The sequence below is a fragment of the Perca fluviatilis genome, chromosome 11, assembly GCF_010015445.1.
Source record: "Perca fluviatilis chromosome 11, GENO_Pfluv_1.0, whole genome shotgun sequence".
NCBI lineage: Eukaryota > Metazoa > Chordata > Actinopteri > Perciformes > Percidae > Perca > Perca fluviatilis.
Genome location: NC_053122.1, coordinates 8,103,100 through 8,130,004, shown reverse-complemented (window position 1 = coordinate 8,130,004; position 26,905 = coordinate 8,103,100). Strand labels below are relative to the sequence as shown.

The 26,905-nt window shown below is 41.7% G+C and overlaps 1 protein-coding gene across 1 annotated transcript in view; it reads left to right on the top strand.

The window, feature by feature from the left end:
* Nucleotides 1-26,604, top strand: part of cntnap2b (contactin associated protein 2b) — a 33,157-nt gene extending 6,553 nt beyond the window's left edge. Inside the window, exons 2-25 of the mRNA XM_039815670.1 lie at nt 2,014-2,124; nt 4,946-5,139; nt 6,015-6,162; nt 7,115-7,318; nt 7,473-7,657; nt 8,653-8,796; nt 9,231-9,489; nt 10,029-10,178; nt 11,139-11,301; nt 12,410-12,516; nt 13,482-13,601; nt 13,864-13,979; nt 15,310-15,394; nt 16,142-16,298; nt 16,856-16,983; nt 17,301-17,471; nt 18,075-18,293; nt 20,173-20,409; nt 20,558-20,791; nt 21,006-21,139; nt 21,455-21,548; nt 22,855-23,085; nt 23,201-23,275; nt 24,558-26,604. Coding sequence (XP_039671604.1) covers nt 2,014-2,124; nt 4,946-5,139; nt 6,015-6,162; nt 7,115-7,318; nt 7,473-7,657; nt 8,653-8,796; nt 9,231-9,489; nt 10,029-10,178; nt 11,139-11,301; nt 12,410-12,516; nt 13,482-13,601; nt 13,864-13,979; nt 15,310-15,394; nt 16,142-16,298; nt 16,856-16,983; nt 17,301-17,471; nt 18,075-18,293; nt 20,173-20,409; nt 20,558-20,791; nt 21,006-21,139; nt 21,455-21,548; nt 22,855-23,085; nt 23,201-23,275; nt 24,558-24,757 — 3,866 coding nt within the window. The 3' untranslated portion in view covers nt 24,758-26,604. The remainder of the gene's footprint in view (nt 1-2,013; nt 2,125-4,945; nt 5,140-6,014; nt 6,163-7,114; nt 7,319-7,472; nt 7,658-8,652; nt 8,797-9,230; nt 9,490-10,028; nt 10,179-11,138; nt 11,302-12,409; nt 12,517-13,481; nt 13,602-13,863; nt 13,980-15,309; nt 15,395-16,141; nt 16,299-16,855; nt 16,984-17,300; nt 17,472-18,074; nt 18,294-20,172; nt 20,410-20,557; nt 20,792-21,005; nt 21,140-21,454; nt 21,549-22,854; nt 23,086-23,200; nt 23,276-24,557) is intronic.
* The last annotated feature ends 301 nt before the right edge of the window (nt 26,605-26,905 follow it).

Here is a 26,905-nt window from a genome sequence, read left to right as displayed (position 1 = left end):
CTTTGAATTTGTAGTATCAACCATTGTTAATCTTTATCAGGCCTATACCAAAACATGATGGTGCAGTTCAGCCACTTTTGATCTTGAATGAGTCTGTCTGTCTGTCTGTCTGTCTCTCTCTCTCTCTTTTTTTTTTTTTTTTTTTTTTTTTTTTTTTTTTCTCTCAAGGGCTCCCATTTCCATGTATATATATATATGTATGTATGTATGTATGTATGTATGTATGTATGTATGTATGTATGTATGTATGTATGTATGTATGTATGTATATATATGTATATATATATATGTGTATATATATATATATGTATGTATATATATATGTATATATATATAATATATGTATATATATATATATATATATATATATGTATGTATGTGTATATATATGTAGTATGTATATATATATATATATGTGTATATATATATATATATATGTATGTATGTGTATATGTATGTATGTATATTATATATATATATATATATATATATATATATATGTAGATAGATAGATAGATAGATAGATAGATAGATAGATAGATAGAACAACATATATTTATTATACAGGTACATATTAAATAATTCCATAAAACAATGAAATATATAACTAAATTGCTTTGCCGTGCAGTTTTCTGCGCCCAGTTTCTTTTTTCAGCTTTTTTGTCATTTGCCAATCACATGCCTGAGATTTACTGTAGAATATATTAAGCACTTAGGCCTTTGCTACATGGTTATATGATGGATACGATGTATATGATGTTACGTGATATGCTGTCGCATGACTCGCATCCTTTTTTTCACCACACGTGTTTTCATCGCTGACATTATTGACTTACATCACACTTCTAAAAGATGGCTGTAAACGGTCTGTAGTTTGCTCCATCGTGGAACACCGAGAGGGGTCAGCTAGAATTTAGGTCAGTTACAATGGATTTTAATAGTGACGAGTTTTCATAGTGGAAAAGAAGTACTCGGACATCCAAAGACACCTCTCAAACCATCCCAGCAGAATCCACGTCTTCACTTATCTGTGTGCTCTGTATGTTGCAAACACTAAACAGAACATAATTGTTGCTTCAGTCACAGTCTGCATGCCCTGTAAAACTTGCCAACTAGTACACTTTACAGTAGAACTCCGGCGTCAGCCCATTCTTAATCATATTTTGAAGTTCATTACGAAAAAGGAAAAAAGACCATACTTAGAAACATAAAATTCATTTTTATTTTAAATTGATAAAGCTTTGGCTATAATAGAAATACATTATTTAAAAAAACTAAACATTGTCATTAAATGTAATATGGGTTTTGCAGAAAAGTCCGATACTAACGGCATGAGGCACAAGATGGACAATAGTGTTCAAATTGCCAAATAAGAACAAGTATTTTCCTCAGAAAGATGAGTGCGTGTTAAGGTTCTGCTTGATACATGCTGGGGTTGTTGTTTTGTAATGCATATGAGGAAGCTCATTACCATACCCTGCACCTGTCACACTCACACACACACACGCACACACACACACACACACAGAGCTGTGACCCTCCCCCGCCCAAATCTCAATCTTATATCAATTCTGATGAATGTGTTGAGAACAAAGACACACACACACACACACACACACACACACACACACACACACACACACACACACACACACACACACACACACACACACACACACACACACACACACACACACAGCCTTATTCTAAGAATGTCCAATTACAAGATAAAAAAGTCATTTTATCTGTTAACCGCCAAACTGCTGCTCAGCTTTGATCAAAACCAAATCAAAGTTACTGTTTTTATTTGTTACTTAAGGTTTGTTAAGAGGAATTAAAGACTAATTTATGGTACTTTTATTCAACCAAAATCTTTGACTTAAAACTTCTACCTGCTTGTGGTGCTAGAGGAAAAGTCAGTGGATCACCAAAGTCAGCGGGCTTCTGCAGATCTGACTTTATTGCTGAAAATGAGCTGAACTTTGTCTTTTTTTTGTGTCTTTTCTGGTTCAGGGAAATGTGAGGACAGCTTGGCCACTCCTCTCCCCTACAGCTCCTTCACCAGTTCATCTGTGTACGCACGAGGATGTGGAGCTGGTTACGCCAAACTCAATCGGAAACAAGGTATGCCTTTGTAATGGGACGTACTGTGTTGTTTCTGCTATTGTGTATGCACATGGGAATCATATTCTAAATTTGGTCGGTTGGTATACTGATGATGCATTTATCATTGCATACTATTAGCAGTTACAACCCACCTTCTGGTCGAAGGGTTCAGTGTTTGCCAGCATTCGTTCATATCCTCCTTTCCTCTTTCCCAAATTGGACCTTGGCCATTCGTGTGGATCAGTTACCAGCTCTATTAGATGGGGCCCTAACAGAAAAGGCCCGCTCACACTTGGTCTTCAGCCTTGATTGCAGAATGGCTAGCAGAGCTTTGGCTGAAAATCTGGGACGTACAGTGTCAGAAGATCAGTGATGTACTAAGGTGTAAGTCCTGAGCAGTTATCGCTAATTTTGCTCTTTTCAATTAATTAAGCCGTAAAAGACTGTATGTAAATGATCTCCCGCATTACTTACCTCAGAACTGCCCTGCTGCATCCCTAGGGGAGACTCGTGCTATGGACTCATAAATCAAGAAACCCATTAGTGGCACCTCTGTCATCATCTTGTTTCGGAAGCAAGAAATATGGTCTCATATGAAACAGATGAACCGGTCCAATAGCAGTAAGGTCTAGACAGCCAAGCTCATTGGAACCTTGTGCTAAGGGAGACAGTTTATTTTCCACAACCCAGCTGGATTGTGGAATCTAATGACTATGCAAAAATTATCACGGTCAGCTCAAATAATTGCGACAGGCTTACTTAAAACCCCTAGCTCTGTTTTAATGTTCAATAACTTCTGATGTAACCATCACAGAACAATGGTTAATGGCTTAAATGAACAAGAAAAATCTCAATCTCAATGAAAATACAGGATTATTTGTTGGGGGGAATGACAATTTGAACCCAAATGCAGACAGTACTCAGAGCCAGGAGAGAAATGATAACTATGTTTATTTGAATGTACTCAAGTGTGGCAAAGTCCAGATTTCCAGTGGGGCGGATCTAAATTAATCCGAGAAGGAGCGGGGCAGAGCAGGCTTGTGGCGGGATCCAGTGAAGGGATTTCAGGTCTTGAGGGAGTCCAGCACGGGTCCTTGGTCTGTGTCTGGCAGGAGTGGAGTGGTGGCAGGAGTCAGGTCCAAATGGCAAGCTGATGGCACAAGAATACAGGATTAGAGGTAGAAACCATAGAAGGAGAATTACCTAGCAAAGTTGGCTGGGCCGCGACCAACTGTGAAAGTTTTTTTGGAGGACAAACCGGGTATATGAAGCACAGGTTGGTTGTGGCTGATGAGAAGCAGCTGGACGCCTGACTCCCACACACCTGGCTCCAACCCCACTATGGACCTTTTTTACAGCAGGAATTTTGACTTGTCATAGTAGGAAAAGCACAGCGGAAATTGGTAACCTTAACGATGGCTCAATTCCATCAAGTGTCCCAGTAAGCTATTTCAGTGAGACAGCATGCACAATACCAGGGCCTCTCCTAAGTGGAATGCAGCCATCATTAATGGTTTTAAAGAAACCTGTGCTTTTCCTCCTATGACATGTCAACATGTCTGCCGTGAAAAAGGTCTATTAAGACACAAACATAGGGAGAGAACAGAAGACTGCTACACAGAGGCAGCAGGCCTGACTTTATTGGATATGCAAGTTTGTTTTTTGCATTTCAGCTACTACAATATCAATCATAAAAACTGTGTTGGAACCAGGAAATGTGGACTTCTTGCCCACAAGTGTACCAAAGTTGAGTTTGAATTCCCGTAACCCCATGAACATAAAGTAGGTTTTACCGTACGTGACTCTCCACGATCTACAGCAACTACAGTTTTCTGATGGTGATGAAAAGAACAAAGCTTGCCAACCATGCAGTTACGCTGCCTAGACTGACTGTAGTCGCTAAACTCCTTGCAATGACATCATCCATCATAAAGAAACCGTACATCAGTCCCTCCAGAAAAACGCAATTATGCGATCGCATAATTCAATGCATAATCAGCCAAAGTACGCATATTGATGCGGGGGCCGCATTTTTTCAAATACGCCGCACTTTAGCCACATAAATTGCCGATTTCTGCGCAAAATATGCGGGGCTTGCATGATTTCTTAATCCCTGCATTTTCGTTGCAAAAAAGTCACATATATCATAGCAGAAAGTTGAAAAATGTTGCGTTTACTTCACACAAGAGAAGCCATTTTCCCCTGTTGCCATGGGAACGTTAGGAAGTGACGTAATTACGTGACGTGAACATCATCGAAAAGCAGGGTGTTGGGGGAAATCACTTTTTTTTCTCTTTTTCATCAAACCGCAGTTTTTGAAAGTTCCCGCAATTTCATCGCATAAAATTGCATAAATATCCCGCATATTCCATCGTATTTTTTAAGAAAACATGCCGCATAATCAAGGATTTTTGCCCGCAACAATCACAAAAAAACTCCGCATTTTTCTGGAAGGACTGGTACATACACAACAGGCCGCCTGGTGCGTTGATATGCGCTCAGCCAGTCAGAGCGTTTTGCTCATGAATATTAATTAGTAGTGGGCTAAACATTCCGTCTAACAGCGAATCCGAGCGTGTGTGGGAGGGGAGCAAAAGGCTCTCAGAAAAGGGTGGGAAAATCAAATCAAACTCTTTTTTTTTTTTTTAACACTATAACATAACAGATAATAGACACATATAAACAATACATATATAAGTCACCACATGGGACCTTTTAAGCTGAAGACAAGACACTTAAGATATCTTTGTTCCGAATGTTTTAGATCCATTTTTCTCTCCTTCTTTTTCCCTTCCTGCAATCTCTTCACCCTGACCACCGACAACACCCACAAAACCAGGTGCTGGAGGATGGTCGCCCTTGGATACAGATCGTTACCAGTGGTTACAGGTGGACCTGGGTTCTAGGAAGCAGGTGGTTGCCATAGCTACACAGGGTCGCTACAGTAGCTCTGATTGGACCAGCAAGTACCGGCTGCTTTACAGCGACACGCAGAAAAACTGGAGGCCGTATCTACAGGATGGAAACATCTGGGTGAGCAAGAATCTTACGTCATGTGTTGTAATGTCAGCTCGTCTCATCTAAATGTTCCTTTTTAACCTTTCAAACTATTTGAAACAATTTAGCGGTTTTGGTCGCACCTGCAAGTATTTACTGAGAAGTCTTAGCCAATATGGGGAGGCAGTGGTTCAGGTGTAGAGCGGTTGCCTACCAATCGGCAGGTTGGTGGTTTGATCCCTGGCCTGCAGTTCCATGTTGAAGTGTCCTTGGACCCCGAATTGCTCCTGATGCTGCGCCATCGGAGTGTAAATGTGTGTGAATGTTTACCAAGGTGGCACCTTGGTGAATGGTTACTGTAATATGTTAATGCGCTTTGAGTAGTTGATATATAAATACAATTCATTTACATGAGAAAAATATCATATACAGTTCAGCTCTGAAACTATCAACTAACCTGGGTTTGTGGAAGGTGCATGTATTTGTCAGATGGTTGAGGGGTCTTCCTCTTTAAGAAATTTTTAGTTTTTAATTTAAAAACAATGCAATTTCACATCATCTTGGACCCTTTTTTTATATATGTATCTGAAACGTACGAAGCGAAAAGCTAGAGCAGATAATACTTCAAAAGTTTAAAGACAAAACTTCCTTAAGAAGTCTACTAGGAAAAATCTTTTAGTAACATTTGGCTGAGGTGATGCCCAAAACAGCTTGGGTGTTTGAGCCTAAGCCTTATAATGGTAGGGACACCCCTGACCAGCCTCCAGTAGTTGGCTATGTAAAACCTTAGAATTCATTTTCCAATTTCCTTTAGATTTTTTATATCTAAAATCGAACAGATTACAGTTATAAGGATGATGGAGACTTTCCTGCCAGATTATTGTAGCGTGTTTGTTTTCGGTGTGTTTCAGACGTTTGAGGGGAACGTGAACAGTGAGGGAGTTGTTCGCTTTGAGCTGCAGCACGCCATCCTGGCTCGCTACATCCGCTTCATCCCAGTGGAATGGAGCAGGGAGGGACGCATCGGAGTACGCCTGGAACTCTACGGCTGCTCATACTGTGAGTACAAATGAACAAGAGAGGGAAACCTGATGCTGCCGGTCAGCTATTCTGTTGTCCACTATGTTTGATCATGTGTCTGTATAGTTACAATATATGGTTTCCGCTGCGTGAGGTAGATAATCTAAGTGGCCTGTGGTGTGGATATGAATGGTTGTCTGTCTGTGTCTGTGATAAACCAGGGCACATGCTTCCCACCCACTCTTCTTTTGGTTCTGTGTGTATATATATATATATATATATATATATATATATATATATGAGACCATATAACACATTTTTAGACGCAATTTTCAAATTCAAACTCTTACATAAAATGAAGGGTAGTACAATAGTACTGTAAGTACAGTAGGGAATGACTTTAGACACAGCCCTTGCACTAATCAGAATGATAAAGGTAGGGTGCCTGGGAAGCTCACCTGGTTGAGCGTGCGCCCCATGTACAGAGGCTCAGTCCTTGATGCAGCGGCCATGGGTTGGATTCCGACCTGCGGCCCTTTACTGCATGTCTCTCCCCTTCTCTCTCCCCTTTCATAGCTTCAGCTGTTCTATCAAAATAAAGGCCTAAAATGCCCCCAAAACATCTTAAAAAAGAAAGAATGATGAAGGTGAACGATGAGTTGCTTCCTGTGTTTTTAATGTGTGTTTATTTTGGGACCCCCTTGGAAATGAGATTATACATCTCAAGGGGTTCATCTGAATGTAATAAATGTCTGCAGCATTTTATTTTTTGGTGTTACCTTTTTTTTATGCTAACACTAACTTTGGTGCAATTCATGCACACATAACTTTGATTAGCGCTAAACAGATTTAGGACACAAAGCAACTCACTTCACAGGGTCCAGGAAGCAGGCACAGCCGCCACATTTGACGGTTTCTAGATCCCAGATCTGTTGGCAGAGAATAGAATTTTCGGAACTTTTCAAAGGCCTCATTTCATTTTTTCTTCCAGGGGCCGATGTGATCAGTTTTGAAGGCCATGGTGTCATCCCCTACCGCTTCAGGAGTAAGAAGATAAAGATTGCGAAGGACGTCATCTCTCTTAAGTTCAGAACCACGGCGGCAGACGGGGTCCTGCTCCACGGAGAGGGACAGCAGGGAGACTACATTTCCCTGGAGCTCAGCAGGGCCAGACTGCAGCTCAGCCTCAACTTAGGTAGCCTTCTATAAAGTCTGTGTGTTCTCTAGAGACCCAGGCCCATTCCCTTCTATTGAAATTCTAAGGACTGTATTATCTACTTCTGTCAGAAGTGACATGGTAAACATTTACAACCTGTTCCTGTCTATGTGATCTGCTCGCTTTTCTCCAGGCAGTAACCAGTACGGATCCATTCAGGGGCACACCTCTGTGACCAGTGGGAGCTTACTGGATGATGACCACTGGCACTCAGTTGTCATAGAGCGTTACCGCAGGAACGTCAACTTCACCCTGGACCATCACACTCAGCAGTTCAGGACCAATGGAGAGTTTGACCACCTGGACCTGGACTATGAGGTAAAGGCTCCCTGTGGGTCACGCCGTCAGGCATCTTCATCATTTCAGCCTCATGTCACGCCCCTGGGACTCTGCTCCCTGTGAGTTATAGAGATCCTAAACTAACGTGAAAACTGTGTATGTACATAGTGTGTGTAGGTAGTCTTCTTAAAGATCTTGATCCACATTTAAACGTTGACCTGTTACTGCTGGCATTTGAGACTTTTCTCTAAAAGCTCAGTTTTTGGGTGAGAAAACCCTCTTCTGTGTGTGTGTGTGTGTGTGTGTGTGTGTGTGTGTGTGTGTGTGTGTGTGTGTGTGTGTGTGTGTGTGTGTGTGTGTGTGTGTGTGTGTGTGTGTGTGTGTGTGTGTGTGTGTGTGTGTGTGTGTGTGTGTGTGTGTGTTCGCGCGCGCGTGTCCTCTGATCTGATCGTTGACTGATAGATGATGCTGTAGGGGGGTGATGCAACAGCAGATATAGTTTGACCACATAACCATTTTATCTTTTAGAATAGATGGGAAAAACCATCAAAGTTGCTGGCTGGATGATCTTTAACCCCAAAGTGTTTTATGATAGACTGCAGCCTTAACTCTTATTTCAGAGGATATCCTGCCATAAGGGCTCGTGGAGTGCACACAAAATGGGTTTAGAGTGTACAACCTCTACTTTGGAAGTACTTTAGTCTTTCCTTTTAACTGAAGGAGTTGTTGTGACTGATATTCATGGCAGGTTTACAGATGAAAACGTTCTGAAAGAACACAAGTACCACATTTAAAAGTCTCAAGTCTGGCTGAGGCAATACAATAACATATCCATTACAGTTACATTTTCAATCAGTGTTTTATTTTCTTTTAATGTCGCATTTTCTGGATTAAAAGCTAATTATCTGATGATGTTGAGTTCCTGACAGGAAGTGTGTGTGTGTGTGTTGGTCACCGTAGAACAATTAACACAACAGTACAGCAGGATCAATGTCATTCCCTCCATGTCGTTGTGCTCCGCTGTGTGTCCTCAGATCAGTTTCGGAGGACTGCCTGTATCAGCGAAGCCAAGCTCCGGAGGCAGAGATAACTTTGTGGGATGCATGGAGGGGATCACCTACAACGGAGACAACATCACTAATCTGGTCCGCAGGAAGAAGGTGGACACCTCCAGCTTCGTAAGACAACTCTCTCTGGCTCTGAGAGTGTGTGTGTGTGTGTGTGTGTGTGTGTTTAATAGATAACTGGCTTATGTTGTTTTTAGTTATCTGTCTTAGTCTGTCTTCAGAGTAGAATAATGGATTCACAGAGTAACAGTGAAAACACATCGGGCGTGCCAGCGTCGCGTATAGCCCGCGAAGTGTAGATACGTGCCCGATGGCGTGCCTGTCCATTCATACCGGACACGTATTTCTCTCCGCGCCGGTCACAAAGCGATCCTCTCCGATAGAAAGAGACAGGATGAGTGGGTGTGGTAATTGTAGCCTATACTAGACGTGCACGACTAGACAAGCTTCCTGCTAATAATTAAGGCTCTGGTAAAATAGTGTTTTTGTCAAATCTGTTTTCTCTCTCTCTCTCTCTCTCTCTCTCTCTCTCCCTCCCACTGTAGCGTAACCTGACATTTTCGTGTGCTGAGTCCAACTCCTTCTCCGTCTTCTTCAACTCCACGTCCTTCCTGCGGCTGCCGGGTCAGAGTGACAGCGACACTCTGTCAGTCAGTCTGTCTTTCAGGACGTGGAACCCCAACGGGCTGCTGATGTTCACGGCGCTGGCTGACGGCTGGGTGGAGGTGGGACTGACGGAGGGCAAGGTCACCGTCTTCATGAATGTGACGCAGAAGAAGAACACACGCATTGACATCTCATCAGGTGAGCTCGGCTCGTTGGTCCTTAAGGATGGACGTTCAGGAGCCAAATCCGGCCCCTCGCAGATTTTGATCCGGCCCGCATATCAATTTCGGTTCACAAAAAAAATGTTTTCACTTTTTCTGACGTTTTTGTCAGTTTTTCTGAAGTTTTTGTCACTTTTTCAACGTTTTTTAACCCTTTTTCTGACCTTTTGGGCTTTTTTTTAATTCTTTGATGGCTGAGGAACTTTTTTCCTGACTTTTTTAGGGCTCTATGTCGACCAAACTGTAAGTGAGGAGACTATATATTAGACATGTAATACTACAGTCAAAGATATTTGACTTTTTCGATTTAATAAAAGCATGTCAATTAACCATAAATGTCTGGCTCTTGATGTGATTCTCATTTTCCATTGTGGCCCTAAGTGAAATTGAGTTTGACACCCCTGGTTTAATTTATTGCCACTTTTAGCTCCATTTGTATTTTGCTGCTTTCCTCAGTTATTGTTGTTGCCATTTTAATCTTTAAGTTGATAGACTGATGTATGTTTTTCCCTGCAGGTTCCGGTCTGAATGATGGCCAGTGGCACAGTGTGCATCTGAACGCATTGGAGAACTATGCTATGCTGACAGTCGATGGAGACGAGGCATCCACAGTCAGAACGGCCATCCCCATCCAGATCCAGACTGGAGGAAGCTACTACTTTGGAGGTAATTCCTCAAAAAGATAACCAACCATCCAAAGTAACGTGTATGTTTCATAAAGAGGTGGCAGTGAAGGATATTTTTTCTTTTCAGGCAGGGAATCATGTAATCCAATTACCTTAGTCAGTTTTAAGTCTGTACACTTAAAACAATTTACAATGAAAAGCAATACAAACACACTGTATGAAGAAGCAGCATTGATAGGAAGGTAAAAAATAAATAAAAAACTGTTACTGTAGACCAACAACAACAATTGGGCATTACAGGGAGGCTTGTGATTGACTGTTGAAATCCTTTTTTGTGTCTGGTGGCTAACTTTTTCTGGGGCAGGATGGGGGGGGGGGCTTAGACTCATGATCTCAGTATTTCTAAAATTCTAGAACAACACACAACCAATCACAATCGTCTTGGGCGGCACTAAGCGCCGGACGGAGCAACAGTGCCGGTGCCTCTGCAAAATAGCCTCGGGAAGGAACTTGGTGGTCATTCAAAGGTTGTTTAGTCGTGCAACAGAAAACTCAGATTGGACAGATAGTCTAGCTAGCTGTCTGGATTTACCCTGCAGAGATCTGAGGAGCAGTTAACCATAGTCCTCACAAATCCACCGGAGGTTAGAACGTCAACACAAAGACAGAGGAAGGTGACGGACATCCGGTCGAAATTAGGGACATCCGGCCGAGTTTCCGGCGGCACCACTGCAATGCCGGAAATGAAACGTCATCGATTTAGATTACTTGAAGCCTGACAAGATGGATTTTGGTGTGCTATGTGATCCCGTGATTCTCGCGTGATCTCGTAATATCGCGAGATTCCAGCTGCCGTGCAAAGTAAGGGGATGACAGGGAGTGGAAGAAAGATGCAGCACAGATGAACTGTTCATTGTCTACAACAGCAAAGAGTTCATCCTATCAGCTTTTCTCCACTGGTTGTAATAATGGCCTCCTCTGTTTTTTTTTTTTTCTCCAGGCAACTTTCTGCCCTCCAACACCCGATCACTTCAGCGCTCCTTCCAGGGCTGCATGCAGATGATCCACATAGACGACCATCTGGCCGACCTCAGGGCTGTGGAGCAGGGCCTCATTGGAACCTTTGAAAATGTCAGCCTGGATATGTGCGCCATTATAGACAGGTATACAAGTCAGTCACAATTATAAACTGAAGATCAGTCAAACATACTGTATAACAGAATAACTATGATAAGCTAAAAAAATATATATCCAAACTAAAAAAAAATATTCAGAAACAAAATAGTGAAATACTATATCAGTGATGTTCTTGTTTGGTTATTTTTTGTTTGTTGACTCTTTAAAGGTCCCATGGCATGAAAATTTCACTTTATGAGGTTTTTTAACATTAATATGAGTTCCCCCAGCCTGCCTATGGTCCCCCAGTGGCTAGAAATGGTGATAGGTGTAAACCGAGCCCTGGGTATCCTGTTCTGCCTTTGAGAAAATGAAAGCTCAGATGGGCCGATCTGGAATCTTCTCCTTATGAGGTCAAAAGGAGCAAGGTTACCTCCCCTTTCTCTGCTTTGCCCACCCAGAGAATTTGGCCCACCCATGAGAGAGAGGCATCGAGCAAAGTACAGTATTAGGGGACCACTAAGGTCTATATAAAAGAGACTTTAGATACAGTATTAGGGGACCACTAAGGTCTATATAAAAGAGACTTCAGATACAGTATTAGGGGACCACTAAGGTCTATATATAAAAGAGACTTCAGATACAGTATTAGGGGACCACTAAGGTCTATATATAAAAGAGACTTCAGATACAGTATTAGGGGACCACTAAGGTCTATATAAAAGAGACTTCAGATACAGTATTAGGGGACCACTAAGGTCTATATAAAAGAGACTTCAGATACAGTATTAGGGGACCACTAAGGTCTATATAAAAGCATCCGAAAAGCAGCATGTCATGGGACCTTTTTAATGGTGTTTTTGTTCATCTGTTCAGATTATTCTGTAATAATTTGTTCCTAGCCCTTTTGAACAATTTGTTGCTTATATGTTCCTGAGGATCCCGTTTGTTTTTTCGTTTTGTATTGCTTATAAGTTTTACTTTGTGTTTGTATTTTTTAACATCTTCAATAGATTGACTAAATAAAAAAATGAATACAATAAAATGAAATAAGAGAAAGCACAGAATAGGTTGTGGGTTAGAAACTGGTCCCTGCTGTGTTCTGCCTGTGGTCACATGAGTTTCCTTCCACTGTCCATCTGTGTGTGATGTCAGGTGTGTTCCTAATTACTGTGAGCACGGTGGCCGCTGTTCTCAGACGTGGGATACGTTCAGCTGCAACTGTAGCGGCACTGGATACACTGGAGCTACCTGCCATACATGTAAGTGCACACACACACACACACACACACACACACACACACACACACACACACACACACACACACACACACACACACACACACACACACACACACACACACACACACACACACACACACACACACACACTGCTTTGTCAAAGTAAACTTTATTATCCCGCAAGGGAAAATTCTCCTCAAAAGAAAAAGAAAACATCACTTTAAAATATGGTCAGTACGGACAATACAATATAGAACACATACATAAGACAATAATAAGTTATGACAAGCAACAAGCAGAAGAAACCTACAATAAAAAAGAATATCCAAAGTGCAATATTTGCAGCAATGAAAATTAAGTTGAAGTGCCATTGGGTTGTGTAATTGTGCAATGATGCAGTTAAAATAGGGCTACTTGATAATGAAAAAATATGTGATCACAATTATTTTGGTCAATATTGAAATTGTGGTTATTTAACACGATCACTCATTGACTTTTGGAAAGATGTCGCATTTATTGAACCTAAAAAACTGTGAAACGGGTAAACAAATTAACAGTGAAGTCACCTTGGACTGTAAAATTTCCCTTAATACTTTTCCCGTTTGAACTTTTTTAATTCCCCTTTAGAACACAAGAGACAATAAAAGTTTACTTGCAAAATGTAATGTGCAAAATATTTGTTTTTCTCAATTAAGTTGTTTTTGTGATCGTTAGGAGCCGAAATTAAAATTGCAATCAAAATTTGATTAATTGCACAGCCCTAAGTTAAAATACCAAAGGCAGTTTTAGTTTTTGATTGTGCAGTCTATAACTGTAGGCACCAATGATTTGCTGTACCTCGTAGTTCAGATTTTCTGCTGCAGAAATCTACCGTTTGGCCTGCTACTGCTTCTGAATTTCATGAAGGAGAGGATGAGCAGGATCATTGAGGATCTGATCCGTCTTATGTCTGATGTGTCTGCTGAGCTGTGTGTCTCCTCTGTAGCGATGTTTCAGCAGTCCTGTGAGGAGTATAAGCACCAGGGGAAGAGCTCCGGGAGCTACTGGATTGACCCAGACGGCAGTGGATCTATCACCCCCTTTAGAGTCAGCTGTGACATGACAGGTGAGATGGGAGGGTGTAGGATTAACTACAACTTTCATTTCCTCATGCCACTCTGGGTAAGACAGCAGAGAAAAAAAGACCAGAATAGTTTTTTTTGTCAATGCACACTGTGGTCTGGAAACAACATCTGTTAATCTATTTTTCTCTGTACATATTGTACGAGTTACTATGCACGTGCTAACATTTTGTGTAGTGCAAATGAATCTTTGCTGAAGAAGGTGTGGAGACTATTGAGTGTGGTTTTTTTTTTCTGGTCTTTTAGAGGAAAAGGTTTGGACCGTGCTGAAGAACAACCTGTCTCCTCAGACATCAGTCACCAGTGCAGACCAGGAGGGGAAGGCAGTGCTGCAGATCACTTACAACGTGACTGATGAGCAGGTACGCAATGACTACGCAACCTGGCCTTGTTCACCTGCTGCACACTTTGTTTGGTTGTGGTCAGAGTGGAGCACTTGGAGTTCAGATCAGTATTTTGTGCGTATTGCATTGGTGTTATTAGTAATAGGATATAGCCACGTTAGAAATATTAGCTAATAATGTATAGGGGTGGGAATCACCAGAGCCCCCACAATGCAATATTATCATGTTACTTATGTCACAATACAAAATTATTGTGCTTTGATATTCTGCAATTTTCTTTTTTCTTTTTTTTTACTTCAAATGATGTCCCCAAAGGAAAACATTGTCAACATCTGTCCAAAAAACTCAACTGCACCATCTAGCAATAGACTGCTGTGAAGCTAGTCCAACCGGTGGCCCTGTCTTGCACCCGGCGCAGCGCAGCGGAAAGCCCGACGCAAAGGTCTTTGCTAGTTTAAGACCGACGCAGTTGTTGTTGTTTAAATAGCAGACGCACCTGCGCCCATCTGTGCGCCGCGGCCGTGCTGGTCTTACAGGGAGGTGTGTTCAGGTGCATTCTGGGCGTATTGCTATCTTGAGGCAGCAGGAAGTGATCGCGCCATTGACCAACAAAAACCTGGTCTAAAGTCAACAACATAGCATTTCATTGTTATTTTAACAGTGAATTAGTAAAATGCGCCTAGGCTCGTGCACAGCGCGTGCACAGCTATGCTTGTTACACACACAGGGAAGCGCAGCAGCACACACACATGCAGAAGATTAAAAATTAAAATATTACAATGTAAAATAGTATTACGATATGATCTGCTCGCGCGTTTTCACTTCACACACGAGGCAGATCAGTTTCTTCTCCTGAAAATCTCTCCTTCCTGCTCAGCAAATCCTCCGTCATAATAGCAATGTGCCAAGGTCCAAACACACCTGGCTTTTAAAGGGAATGGGAGATGATCTCTGATTGGTTTATTGCATGTTACGCCCAAAACACACCTCTGATTAATTAAGACACTAAGTACAACCCTTTTGAACCATGCGCCCGGCGCACAGACCTTTTTTTTCACCATTAAACTAGCAAAAGTGGATTCGTACACACCCTAAACGCACCTGCGCCAGGCGCTTCACGACGTGCACTTAGATCATTAAAATAGGGCCCATTATGTTGATCAACACATATATATTTTTTTATTTTAATCAACTCCAAATAATTGCCACTAAAAACATTTTTTTTCCAAAATGAAACATTTGTTGTATATTATAAAGGAACTCATACAAAAGTTATGTCCCTGTCTCATCCTGTGTGTGTGTGTGTGTGTGTGTGTGTGTGTGTGTGCGTGCGTGTGTGTCCGTCCAGGTGTTGTCAGTCACCAGCAGTGCAGCGTACTGTGACCAGTATGTAGCCTACGCCTGCCGAATGTCTCGTCTGCTCAACACTCCTGGTAAAGTTTATTTATGTATGCAAATGAATAATTTCACAAGCAATGACCACACCATCAACCACATACGTTTGAACAATTTAGGAGTGAAAGATAATTGGTATGCGAGGCGTGAAGTCACTTGTAGTCATCTGTTTGGCTTATTGCATTGTGAGGAAGTTTCGGGAGGGATTCTGCCGTAGCATGGGGGGCACGACAGGCCCTCTTCGGGAAAAGAGAGGAAAAAAGAAACATGGTGTGAGGGAGGGGCGCAGAATTCAAGAGCAAGTGAGAGGAGAGGGTTAGGTGGGTATTTATAGGAATACCGGAAGAGGAGTGTTTGGGGTGTGACCCTGCTCCCGAAATTATGCTAAGTAGCTTTATCCATCATGGAGGTTAGATGGAGGGAGTCAGAAATGAGGGAAGGGGGAATTAGGATCTGGGAAGCCACACAGATTTTCAACTGTAGCTGTGTGTGTGTGATGGTCTGTATGGTTTGGGTTTCCTGTATTGAGTATTTTTGTATTTCTCTAGGTACAAGCTTGTTTTCTTTGTAGCTAGATTGCTACTACAATGCACATGATTTACAGTTCTGACTATCCTCTTGTGGCACATACAAGCATTTCAAGGCCACATATGGTTTTGATGTGATCCAGTTGTACCGTATATCATAGTACTAATATTTTCAAAGTAAAGCCTCAAGTGTGACTTCAGAATTGATCTAATGAAAGTGAAAATATAATGACTTCACGCTGTTGGCTCGACTCCCAGATGGCGTCCCGTTTACCTGGTGGGTAGGAAGAGCCAATGAGAGGCATTCTTACTGGGGGGGCTCAGGACCAGGGATACAGAAGTGTTCCTGTGGTATCGAACACAACTGTACTGACGCCAAACACTACTGCAACTGTGATGCTGACCTGCGCAATTGGTGAGTGGACCACTGCTCAGCAGCTCAGCTGGGCAGCTTCTTATAGTTTTAACTAGTTACTGTAAGTGCTATGAAAAAGCAGTCAGCACTCTCTGCAGGACAATTAGGATGGAAAGCAAACCCTAATATATGCACACACAAAAAATGTCTTGATGTATTTATTCAAAATAGTTCTTTGTATGCACAGTTTAATTATGCAGTAGAAAATTTTAGCAGATAAGTCGGCTGTGTTTTCAAATAAGTGGTTTCAGCTATGAATATAGTTTATTTATAAAATCTGTGTGATTGGCTACTTGTGTTGCTGCCCTACTGGACTCTGCTATAAAGCTGTGTCTACTGGTGTTGCTGCATGCCCAAATCTAATCACTGTAATCAGTAACCAGTAAGGTCATAACAGACCCAGGGTGTAAAAATATGCAGTATATAATATATTTGATATAATTATATTTTTTACTTGGAAATTAGTCAAATACAGATGTTTTTCTGTGTGTGTGTGTGTGTGTGTGTGTGTGTGTGTGTGTGTGTGTGTGTGTGTGCGCTTGCTCGCTCGCTCGCAGGAGGGAGGATGCAGGCCTATTGGTGTATAAAGACCATTTGCCAGTCAATCAGGTTGTGGTTGGTGATACAAGCAGAGCTGGATCTGAGGCCAAACTGACTGTAGGGCCACTCAAATGCCATGGGGACCGTGAGTGGCTCTCTCTTTCTTACACACACACACACACACACACACACACACACACACACACACACACACACACACACACACACACACACACACACACACACACACACACACACACACACTTTCATTCATCTTTTACCAGGCAAGGCAAGGCAGCTTTATTTGTATAGCACATTTCAGCAACAGGGCAATTCAAAGTGCTTTACATAAAACATTAAAGAGCAGTTAGAAAACAATTAAAAACCAGGGACTATGAGATCCTTCATACCATCAGAGAAATGTTAGTATTTTTATCCATGTCTTGCTGTTGTTTTCTGAAGGGAACTTCTGGAACGCAGCGTCCTTCACCAGCCCTGCCTCCTACCTCCACTTCCCTTCCTTCAGAGGAGAAACCAGCACCGACATCTCCTTTTACTTTAAGACTTCGTCCACTCACGGAGTCTTTCTTGACAACCTGGGAACCACCGACTTCCTTCACATTGAACTCAGAGGTATGTCTATTTGTGTAACCTGCACAGTACAATTGCTTGAGGATAATTAAAACGCTGCTAGTTGAGATATGAGTTAAGTTAAGTCAAAATATGAAACTGTGTGTGACTTGAAGACATGTGAGCAGGTTAGTTATCTCAGAATAAGTTTGATTTGGACAGGATTGTTAAAGGGATTATTGCTTACTGAGGAAAGGAGGGATTTAAGTGTAAATGTAATAATGTCTTTGGTATGGTGGTATGGCGGCCACTAATTCACTGAAAAATTCAGAACAATTTATTATAAAGTCACAAAGTGTTTTACAGTAAATAAAGACAAAGATAGAAACAACCAATAATAATAATCATCATCATCATCATCATCATCATCATCATCATCATAATGATATAAATAATGAAAAGGGCATGTTGACCGAAATATTTACAGTAAGAAAATGCAAATACCCACAGTTGTCATGTTCATGTTTTTAATAGATTTTGCTTTCAGTAACTCCAAACAAATGAGAAATCAGGAATGGACCTTGTCTTTAGTGAAAATCTTTTATTTTATTCTGGTGAAAGTCCTTAAATGTTACTAATATTTGATGTTGCTCCCGTTGCTCCCAGGAGGCTCTATGGTCCTCTTCTCTTTTGACGTTGGCAGAGAGCGGGTGGAGCTCAGCGTCCGCTCGCCGGTGCCTCTGAATGACGACCAATGGCATCGCGTGGAGGCTGAGAAGAACATCAAGGAGGCGGTTCTACAGCTTAATGGACAGTACAGAGAGATCAGACCCATGCCCCCACAGGGACACACAAAACTGGAGTTCTACAGTGACCTATATGTTGGTAAGACACACATACACCCAGTGGTGGAATGTAACCAAGTACCATTTTATGCTATTTTATAACTCTATTCTACTTTTTACTCCGCTACATTAGGCTGACAGCTTTAGTTACTTTTCAGATGACAGATTTTCATCCCCTTCCTTTGTGATAAAACTGAAGGATGAAGTATTATCCTACTTCTTAAGTCTTTATAAAGCCTCTTGGATCAGCTGGAAAATGCATCGTCACAAAGCTAAAAACAGGGCTGTTTTTCTGACGGCATGAAAAGTTTTTGGGAGATACGTGATTCTGAAAGGACAGCGACGCTACAAACACATGATGACCTTATAGAATATGATGCATTGCTGTAGATTAAACTACCGAACAGTATATAAAGGAGTTAAAATGAGCACAACCTTAAACATCTACCCCAGTAAAATGCAACATACACATTAATGCAACAGTAATATTAATCTAGAAACATCAGATAGAAGAGGAAAACACTGACAGGGGACAGTTTACTGCACAATGGGTACTTTCAGTACATTTTGCTGCAAATACATACTTTGACTTAAGTAAGGTATTAAAAGTTTTTTTTTTTTTTTACACTGTGGTATTACTACTTTTACCTAAAAGAGATAATTTGCTGATTTAAATCCAGCTCTGTGTCATGGTAACGTGGGCATCGTGTGCACATGAACAATTTGTGGCGTCCCTCTGTGGCCGCAGCGCAAGGAGCTCGAAACATTGGAGCTCGGCCGAGGTCTGCCTGATGGCGCAAACTGTGTCATTCGGCAGACCGCTGCCTGGAGATCTCTGACATGGAGAGAAACCAAACACCGCTCGTCTGCACACGCTGCCCACAGTGCCATGACACAGAGCAAGTTTTAAATTGGCAAAGTTTTCCTTTCAGTAAAGTATTCCTCCTGTCTTCGTTTTGGCCCTGTCTTTAGTTTTGTTGTATCAGCAGAGATCTTATAGCGTTGAATAATGCTAACTCCCTGTGACGTAAAGACTCTGACTAGGTGTTCCACAACCACATCAGGGAGTCCCACTGGGATATTTGCGGAATGATCATGGTGGCCCCTCTAATGTTTTTACTTCAAAACATGATCAACAAACTGTGTACCAGTTAATGATAACTATGTATGTCTGTATAACTACAATTTCTCTGTAACTTTCAGTGTAGTGATGAAAACATGCCCAGGGTATTACAGAGACAGTCGTGAGAAGTGTCTGTGCTGTACACCGGAGTATTAGACTGAGAATTAGAATGATTCACACAACTGCTAATGAGCCAGTGGCTGTTAAAGGTCCCATGACATGGTGCTCTTTGGATGCTTTATATAGACCTTAGTGGTTCCCTATTACTGTATCTGAAGTCTCTTTCCCGAAATTCAGCCTTGGTGCAGAATTACAGCCACTAGAACCAGTCCCAAAATGAGCTTTCCTTAGGATGTGCCATTTCTGTGTCTGTAGCTATTTAGGAGGAGAGGGGGGGGGCAAGGTGGAGGGTGGGGGTGTGGCCTTGACCAACTGCCACTTTGCTTGTTTGAAAGCCATGATGTCTCTCTCTCTCTCTCATGGGTGGGCCAAATTCTCTGGGCGGGCAAAACAGAGAAAGGGGAGGTAACCTTGCTCCTTATGACCTCATAAGGAGAAGATTCCAGATCGGCCCATCTGAGCTTTCATTTTCTCAAAGGCATAGCAGGATACCCAGGGCTCGGTTTAAACCTATCGCCATTTCTAGCCACTGGGGGACCATAGGCAGGCTGGGGGAACTCATATTAATGTTAAAAAACCTCATAAAGTGAAATGTTCATGCCATGGGACCTTTTAAGTGTGAAGGAAACCGCTTCAGTGCTCTGCTTAAACTACCGCTTCATGTCTTATGTCCAAGGTGCCTCGAGTGGTCAGAGGGGTTTCCTGGGCTGCATGCGGGCTCTGAAGATAAATGGTGTGACCTTTGACCTGGAGGAGAGGGCGAGGGTAACTCCAGGGGTGAATCCAGGCTGCCAGGGCCACTGCAGCAGCTACAGGATGCACTGCAGGAACGGAGGGAAGTGTGTGGAGCAGTACAATGGATACGCATGTGACTGCTCCCTCACCGCGTATGATGGACCCTTCTGCACCGATGGTACAGCCTCCAACACTGAATGGGATTAGAGTAGATGACATCATTGTAGATTAGATGATGTAATCCGATTCAATTTGATGCAGCAATGAGTGATCGTCACTTTCCACATGTTTTAATGACCCTTCCTTCGTCTGTGTGTGTGCGCTAGATGTAGGCGGCTACTTTGAGACGGGCACCCTGGTGCGTTACGACTTCCTGCCAGAGGCGGGCGCTTCTGTGTTGCAGGAAGCGAAGAGCATATCAGGTGTTGGTGTTCCGAGTGAGGCCAACCTGACTCAGGAGGAGCTGGTGTTCAGCTTCAGCACCTCCAGCGCTCCCAGCATCCTGGTCTACATCAGCTCCAGAACTCAGGACTACCTCGCTGTGGTGCTCAGGCACAACGGTGGGCTCATCAACGTTTTATTTTTGTTAATTCATTTATATAAAAAAAATATAGAGATTTTATCAACTGCTGTTACATTATTATCCTGTGTTAAAACATACTGTGTGTGTGTGTGTGTGTGTGTGTGTGTGTGTGTGTGTGTGTGTGTGTGTGTGTGTGTGTGTGTGTGTGTGTGTGTGTGTGTGTGTGTGTGTGTGTGTGTGTGTGTGTTCAGGCACCCTCCAGATCCGCTATAGTCTTGGGGGGCTAACAGAACCTTACACCATAGATGTTGACCATCGTAACATGGCCAACGGACAGCCACACTCTGTCAACATAACTAGGTACTTAAGGGAGATACGACTACAGGTTAGTGCTTCCTGACATTAGTACCTGACACTGTTATACCAAATACTTTGTGCTGCAAATCAGTAGAAAAAAAGTGTGTGCATTAAAGTGCCGGTTCCATTTGCTTTTTTTCTGAGAGTGAGATGTTTAGATAGATTTCAATACATACCACTAGAGGGAACTAAGAATTGTATTTAGTTTTTTTGGATTAACTTGCCTTTTAAAACCCATACTGAAAGATGAACAGTTGTTGGTGGTAATGACAACAGAGCAGATTAAAGTTATTAGTTGGACTTGTGTTAGTAAGTGTTCCTTTCCTCCGCCCATATTCTGCAGCTGGACCACTACCCAGTGTCCACATACACCCTACCCGAGGCCTCCGACACCCAGTTCAACTTGGTCAAAAGTATCTTTCTTGGAAAGGTCTTTGGTAAGTGTGAAGATACGTAGGAGTGTTTGTTCTGGTTTCCGTTTGTAGTTTGTTTGTAGTCCGAGTAGTATTGACCAATGGCAGTTGAGTGGGCTTTGGTCGAATGCAGGTAAACAGTCCGTGTGGAGAGCAAAAGAGATTGAACGCTAGGGGTGGGGGAAAAAACCGATACAGCATAGTATCGCAATATTTTTCGTGGAAATACTGTATCGATACACAGACCCCAAGTATCGATATTTTATGATATATGTGTTGGTCAGTCTGTGTGCTTGACAATCCCATTTTGCGTGAGATGAAAAAACAGAGAAATGTATCTTTTTAGATAAAACAGATGTTGACAGAATTTTCCTTTGGGGACATCATTTGAAATTGGGAAGAAGTTGGAAAAAAGGTAATACATTGCAATATATCGCAGAATATTGCAATATGTTTAAAATCGCAATAATATCGTATCGTGACATAAGTATCGTGATGATATCGTATTGTGAGGCCTCTGGTGATTCCCACCCCTATTGAACGCATCGGCCGAAATGCAATCTCGGAACCCATTGGATATCATCTGGCGACAATTAAGCTTTTTATTACCTTTTTTAAATGTATTTATCTGCATGCATATACAGACATCTTTTTATAGAGACCTCTTCCAATTCCAACTCCATTCTCGCGTCTCAAATTGCTTATTGGACCCGGCGCAAGGAAGTCTTGGCCTGGATATCCTTTATCTGTTATCTGGATATCTTCTGCCACAACCGGAACCCCAGAAGTTTTGGCCGTTGCCCCCAGAGGCTAAATCTTTGTCAGACTGATAGCTGATGGGTTCCGAGATTGCCAACTGATTTCTCAGTTTGCGCCTTGGTCCACCCATCATTTACAGCTTGTATTTTAGAGTGAGAACTGGAAGCCCACTGGTGAACAGGGTCACGTGATTTAGCCACAGAATATTCTTGTCTATTACAGAACCCCTTACTGTAATTTGGCAATGGTTAAAACTGGCTTCCTGAATATTAAGTTAAGTTACCATTTTATGTTATAACAATAACTTAACACGTTTTAACAAAACATTTCACGTTAAGACAAGATAAGTTTGTATGTCGTGATAACATGAAAATATCTTGTTATAACGTGTGAAATGTTGAGTTATAAGAATGTAATTAAACAATTATGACACTGATACTGATCCCTTTTTCTTTTTCTGGTGTGGCATCAATGCACTTCCGTAGTTAAAAGGTAACATTGGGCATAGAGTTGGAACAGGGTTACAGTTGCTTGGTTAGTTTTGTAAGCCTTCGTTGTGTCTTTTTTGTAGAAACTGGACAGATTGACCCGATCCTAATCGAGCGCTACAACACGCCGGGCTTTGTGGGCTGTCTGTCAAGAGTTCAGTGGAACAGGGTGGCGCCGTTGAAAGCGGCGCTGCGCTCGGGACTGGCGGCACCCGTCAGCACCCATGGAATTTTGGTCCCATCGAACTGTGGAGCCTCACCCCTGACCATCTCCCCCATGGCCTCGGCTATGGACCCCTGGCACGTAGAAGCAGGTAGAGACCCAGACAGACCGATCATACCGTTTTAAGGAGCATTAAACCATTTCATTAGAACAAAGACAACAACTTAAAGCACAAATTCAAACAGATGACAAATGTTTGTCCACAGCTGGAGCTGTTTTTCCCTTTAATGAGGACCAGGCCAGTGGTGATGGAGTGGATCGCAACTCTGCCATAATTGGAGGTAAATCTCATTTCACTTCCAGCTACCATGCGTGAGAGCTGCAGCTGGGAACCGTCCTTAAAACTGTTGAAACCTAACAAGTAGGGACGCAGCTAACGATTTTATTAGTTGCGGATTGATCTGTCTGATTATTTTTCTCCATTCATTGATTAGGTCTACAAAATGTCAGACAACTGTAAAAAATGTCAATCAGTTTTCCAAAGCCCAAGATGATGTCCGCCAATGTCTTGATTTGTCCACGACTCAGAGATTCAGTTTACAGTCACAGAGTAAAGAAACTAGAAAATATTCACATTTTAGAAGCTGTAATCAAAGAATTTTTATAAAACAAATGACTCAAACAGATTAATCGATTGTCAAAATAGTTGGCAATACATTTATTAGTTGACAAATGATGGATTAATCGTTGCAGCTCTACTACAAAGACCAGACAAGTACGTAGGTTTCATTTCAACATTGGGAATTTATGCACAACGGGTCTTGGAAGGTTTTTCACAGATCCGTTTCAGATGGGGTCAATCATTTTGGACTCCTAAGGACCTGTGGCGACAGAGAAAAGACTGTTGTCACTGCAGCAATGGCTCTTGGTCACTCGATTGATTTGACACATGGCCACTTATCATGAGGAGTACTACTGCACAAGTACAACGTGACAGCCTTCAGTCTGTTCTTATAACCACAGATTCTCTATAACTTGAGATTACACGCTGTGCCATTGGTATGAAATGTTACAGACCTACTGTCTCTTAATTGGGCGTGGCCTCGTTTGAAAGTGTAGTGAACGCCGTGTGGATGAATGAAAAGTTATAGTTGTATAATGTATTAATATTTTCACCAGACATTGACACTGCTAAAAGGCATATTGAGCATCACAGAAATTAGTTTTGTAAGCCAACGTTAGCTTCTCTGTGTTGCCAGATCTCGCGAGAGTTTGTTCCTGAGACAGAAACAGGTCTCAAACTAAGTGAATTTCCTCCTGATTTTTCTGTCTGAAAAAATGCCATTTTAGTGACCGAATGTTTGCAAGATATGTGGCTTGTGTAAAATGGGTCCAGTATTTCCTTTGGTGACTATGGGGTGAAAGAATCTGTCCTATTCTATGTTCATGTTCACTTCTCCCCTTGGAATCAATACAGTCAGGACCTGCCACCAGTCTCCTAAAGAGGCGTGGCCATGACGAAACCCAACGTGACAAAGATACAGGAAGTTACTCTGAGTTGGGGGCGTCTCGGTTCTAAACCGTCTCCGTTATAAATGCAATGCTCATTTGTTTTGTTTCCAGGCATCATCTCCATGGTGATCTTCACTGTCCTGTGCATCATGGTGTTTGTGATCCGTCATATGTTCCGTCACAAAGGCTCCTACCACACCAACGAAGCCAAGGGAGCGGACTCGGCAGACTGCGCTGACGCAGCGATCATCGTCAATGACCCCGCCTTCACCGAAACCATTGACGAGAGCAAGAAGGAGTGGTTCATCTGAGCCCCTTCCAACAACACGGACACATGACGTTAGGATGTATGTAGTTTTCTAAGCATAGGGATTAGTAGTGAGGTCACCACCTGTGGAACCTCGAGGATGTGCCGAGTGGTTTATTTAAAAGAACTTTATGGACAATGGACACCATGGCGTTAAAGCGGCAGTGTGTATTAAAGCACAGGGCACAGTGGTGCCTGGCAGAGCCCTGTGTCCAGATGTGGAGCGGTTTGATTTCATTTACAATGGACAACGTGACAGCCTTCTGATGGTGTAGAGGGACGGCGCCAAGAAGTTACAGGCCTTGAATGAGTGAGTGTGTTCCCTAGCTTTAATTTATGTATTTATATCATTTTTTTATTTGATTTCAGTTAAATTTATGTTATTTATTTATTTATCTATCCATATTTAAGTCATATATTTTTTCATAAAAGTTCTTACTTTGTTAAGGTTTATTTATTTTTATAGATTCATATCTTTATGCCTTTGTGCAATGTGCTGGTATTTCAGAAAATTATAATATTAATGGTAATGAACATTGATCCATTAATCCCAATACTCCTCCACAACTGTAGCAATTCTCATAAATTCCAGGTTTTTTTTAAATGTTAAATCGCATGTTTAATAATTTGCCTTATTTTTAATTTATTTCACTAAAGTTTAATTTTAGCCTTAAGACTGAAAACGTTGGTGTGTGTGTGTGTGTGTGTGTGTGTGTGTGTGCACTGACTGAGTTGTCTGTAAAGGAGATGTAGCCATGACTTTGTTCGCATCGTTTGGACTAATAACGGAAAGGAAACGTCACACTTCTCTTTATTTTTGCATCTACTTAACAGACAAGTGTCTCTTAATGACTTTAAAGCATTGATTGTTGAAACTCCAAATGTTATTTTACTGTTTCTGCTGCCAAATGAGTTCAGGGGTTCAGCTTTTAAACAATGAACTGAGTCCTGTCAGTCCACAACAACCCAACTCACTTTTTTTCTTCTTTTTTTTTTTTTAGATTTGAGGCAGGGGTTTTCTATTGTTAGCAATGCCAGTACATAATAATGCAAAAATGCTTGTCCATAAGTGTCTGTGTTTTATTCACTTGTGATGGGTCTAGACTAGGAGTTTCCTGCATCCAGTCGTTGTGCTATCTCTGTGCTGGATGATGCAGTGATACTGATCATCTCGTCTAAGAGCAAAACAAGTAACTTGCCAAAATGCTACTTTCTCTTTTCTTGAAGTTATCAGCCTCTAATGGCAGCATGTTAGGAGTTACAATTCCCTCAGCTGAAAAGAGTCGTTCTTATATCCATTTAACATAGTATTTTTGAACGATTCACCAGTGTTAATGATGCTTAGTGAATTTGGGGTTAAGATAGCATGTGTGTGGCCATGTTAAGGACTGAGGCCAGCCTCTTCCTGAAGTGGGATGGCTACTCTATCAGCTCTTGGCTAACTCTTCTGATGGACTGAAAGGACTCTTAGTTCAGGGTTCTTCAAAAAAAACCTGTCCTGTAAAAACCTGAGTCTTTGATTTGTATGAAGTAGGAGGTCGTTTCTGGAAAAGAATGTTTGTTACCCACAGACAAAACTATGGCATACATCCTGACATTTGATTGTATCGCATTTGCATTCCTTTGACTTCAATGCAGTGTAATGGCATGCTGTTAAGACACTGAATGACACACATATTTCTGTTTGATAAGCCACTATAGCATCACATTGCTTTTTCTTCATGTACATGTATAAAACTTTGCTTAACTGTTCTTTTTATAGCTGATTTCTCACTTTGTGCTTTCTCATTGTCTTGAATGATTTGATGCTCCCTATTTGGAAAGACCAGTAAAATATGAGAACAAATCTGACCTAGAATGGCTAATATTCATTTTTTTGACCAAACACAGCGGGATCCAGGTGATTGACATCTGGAAGGGAACTAACCTGATGATTGCTCCCAGCTTTAAACAGAAAGTTAGTGTCTGTTACAAAACATGATTTTCACAAAAACATAAAGAATAAGAGGTTAATTATCTTTTGTCTTATTCTACCCAATGATACACTACAAGATGAAGAAATGAAAACAATTGCTAACAATAGGTCAGAAAACATCAAATTGAAACATTTGATTTAAGTTGATAAAGATTAATTTATTAATGCGTCATGGGG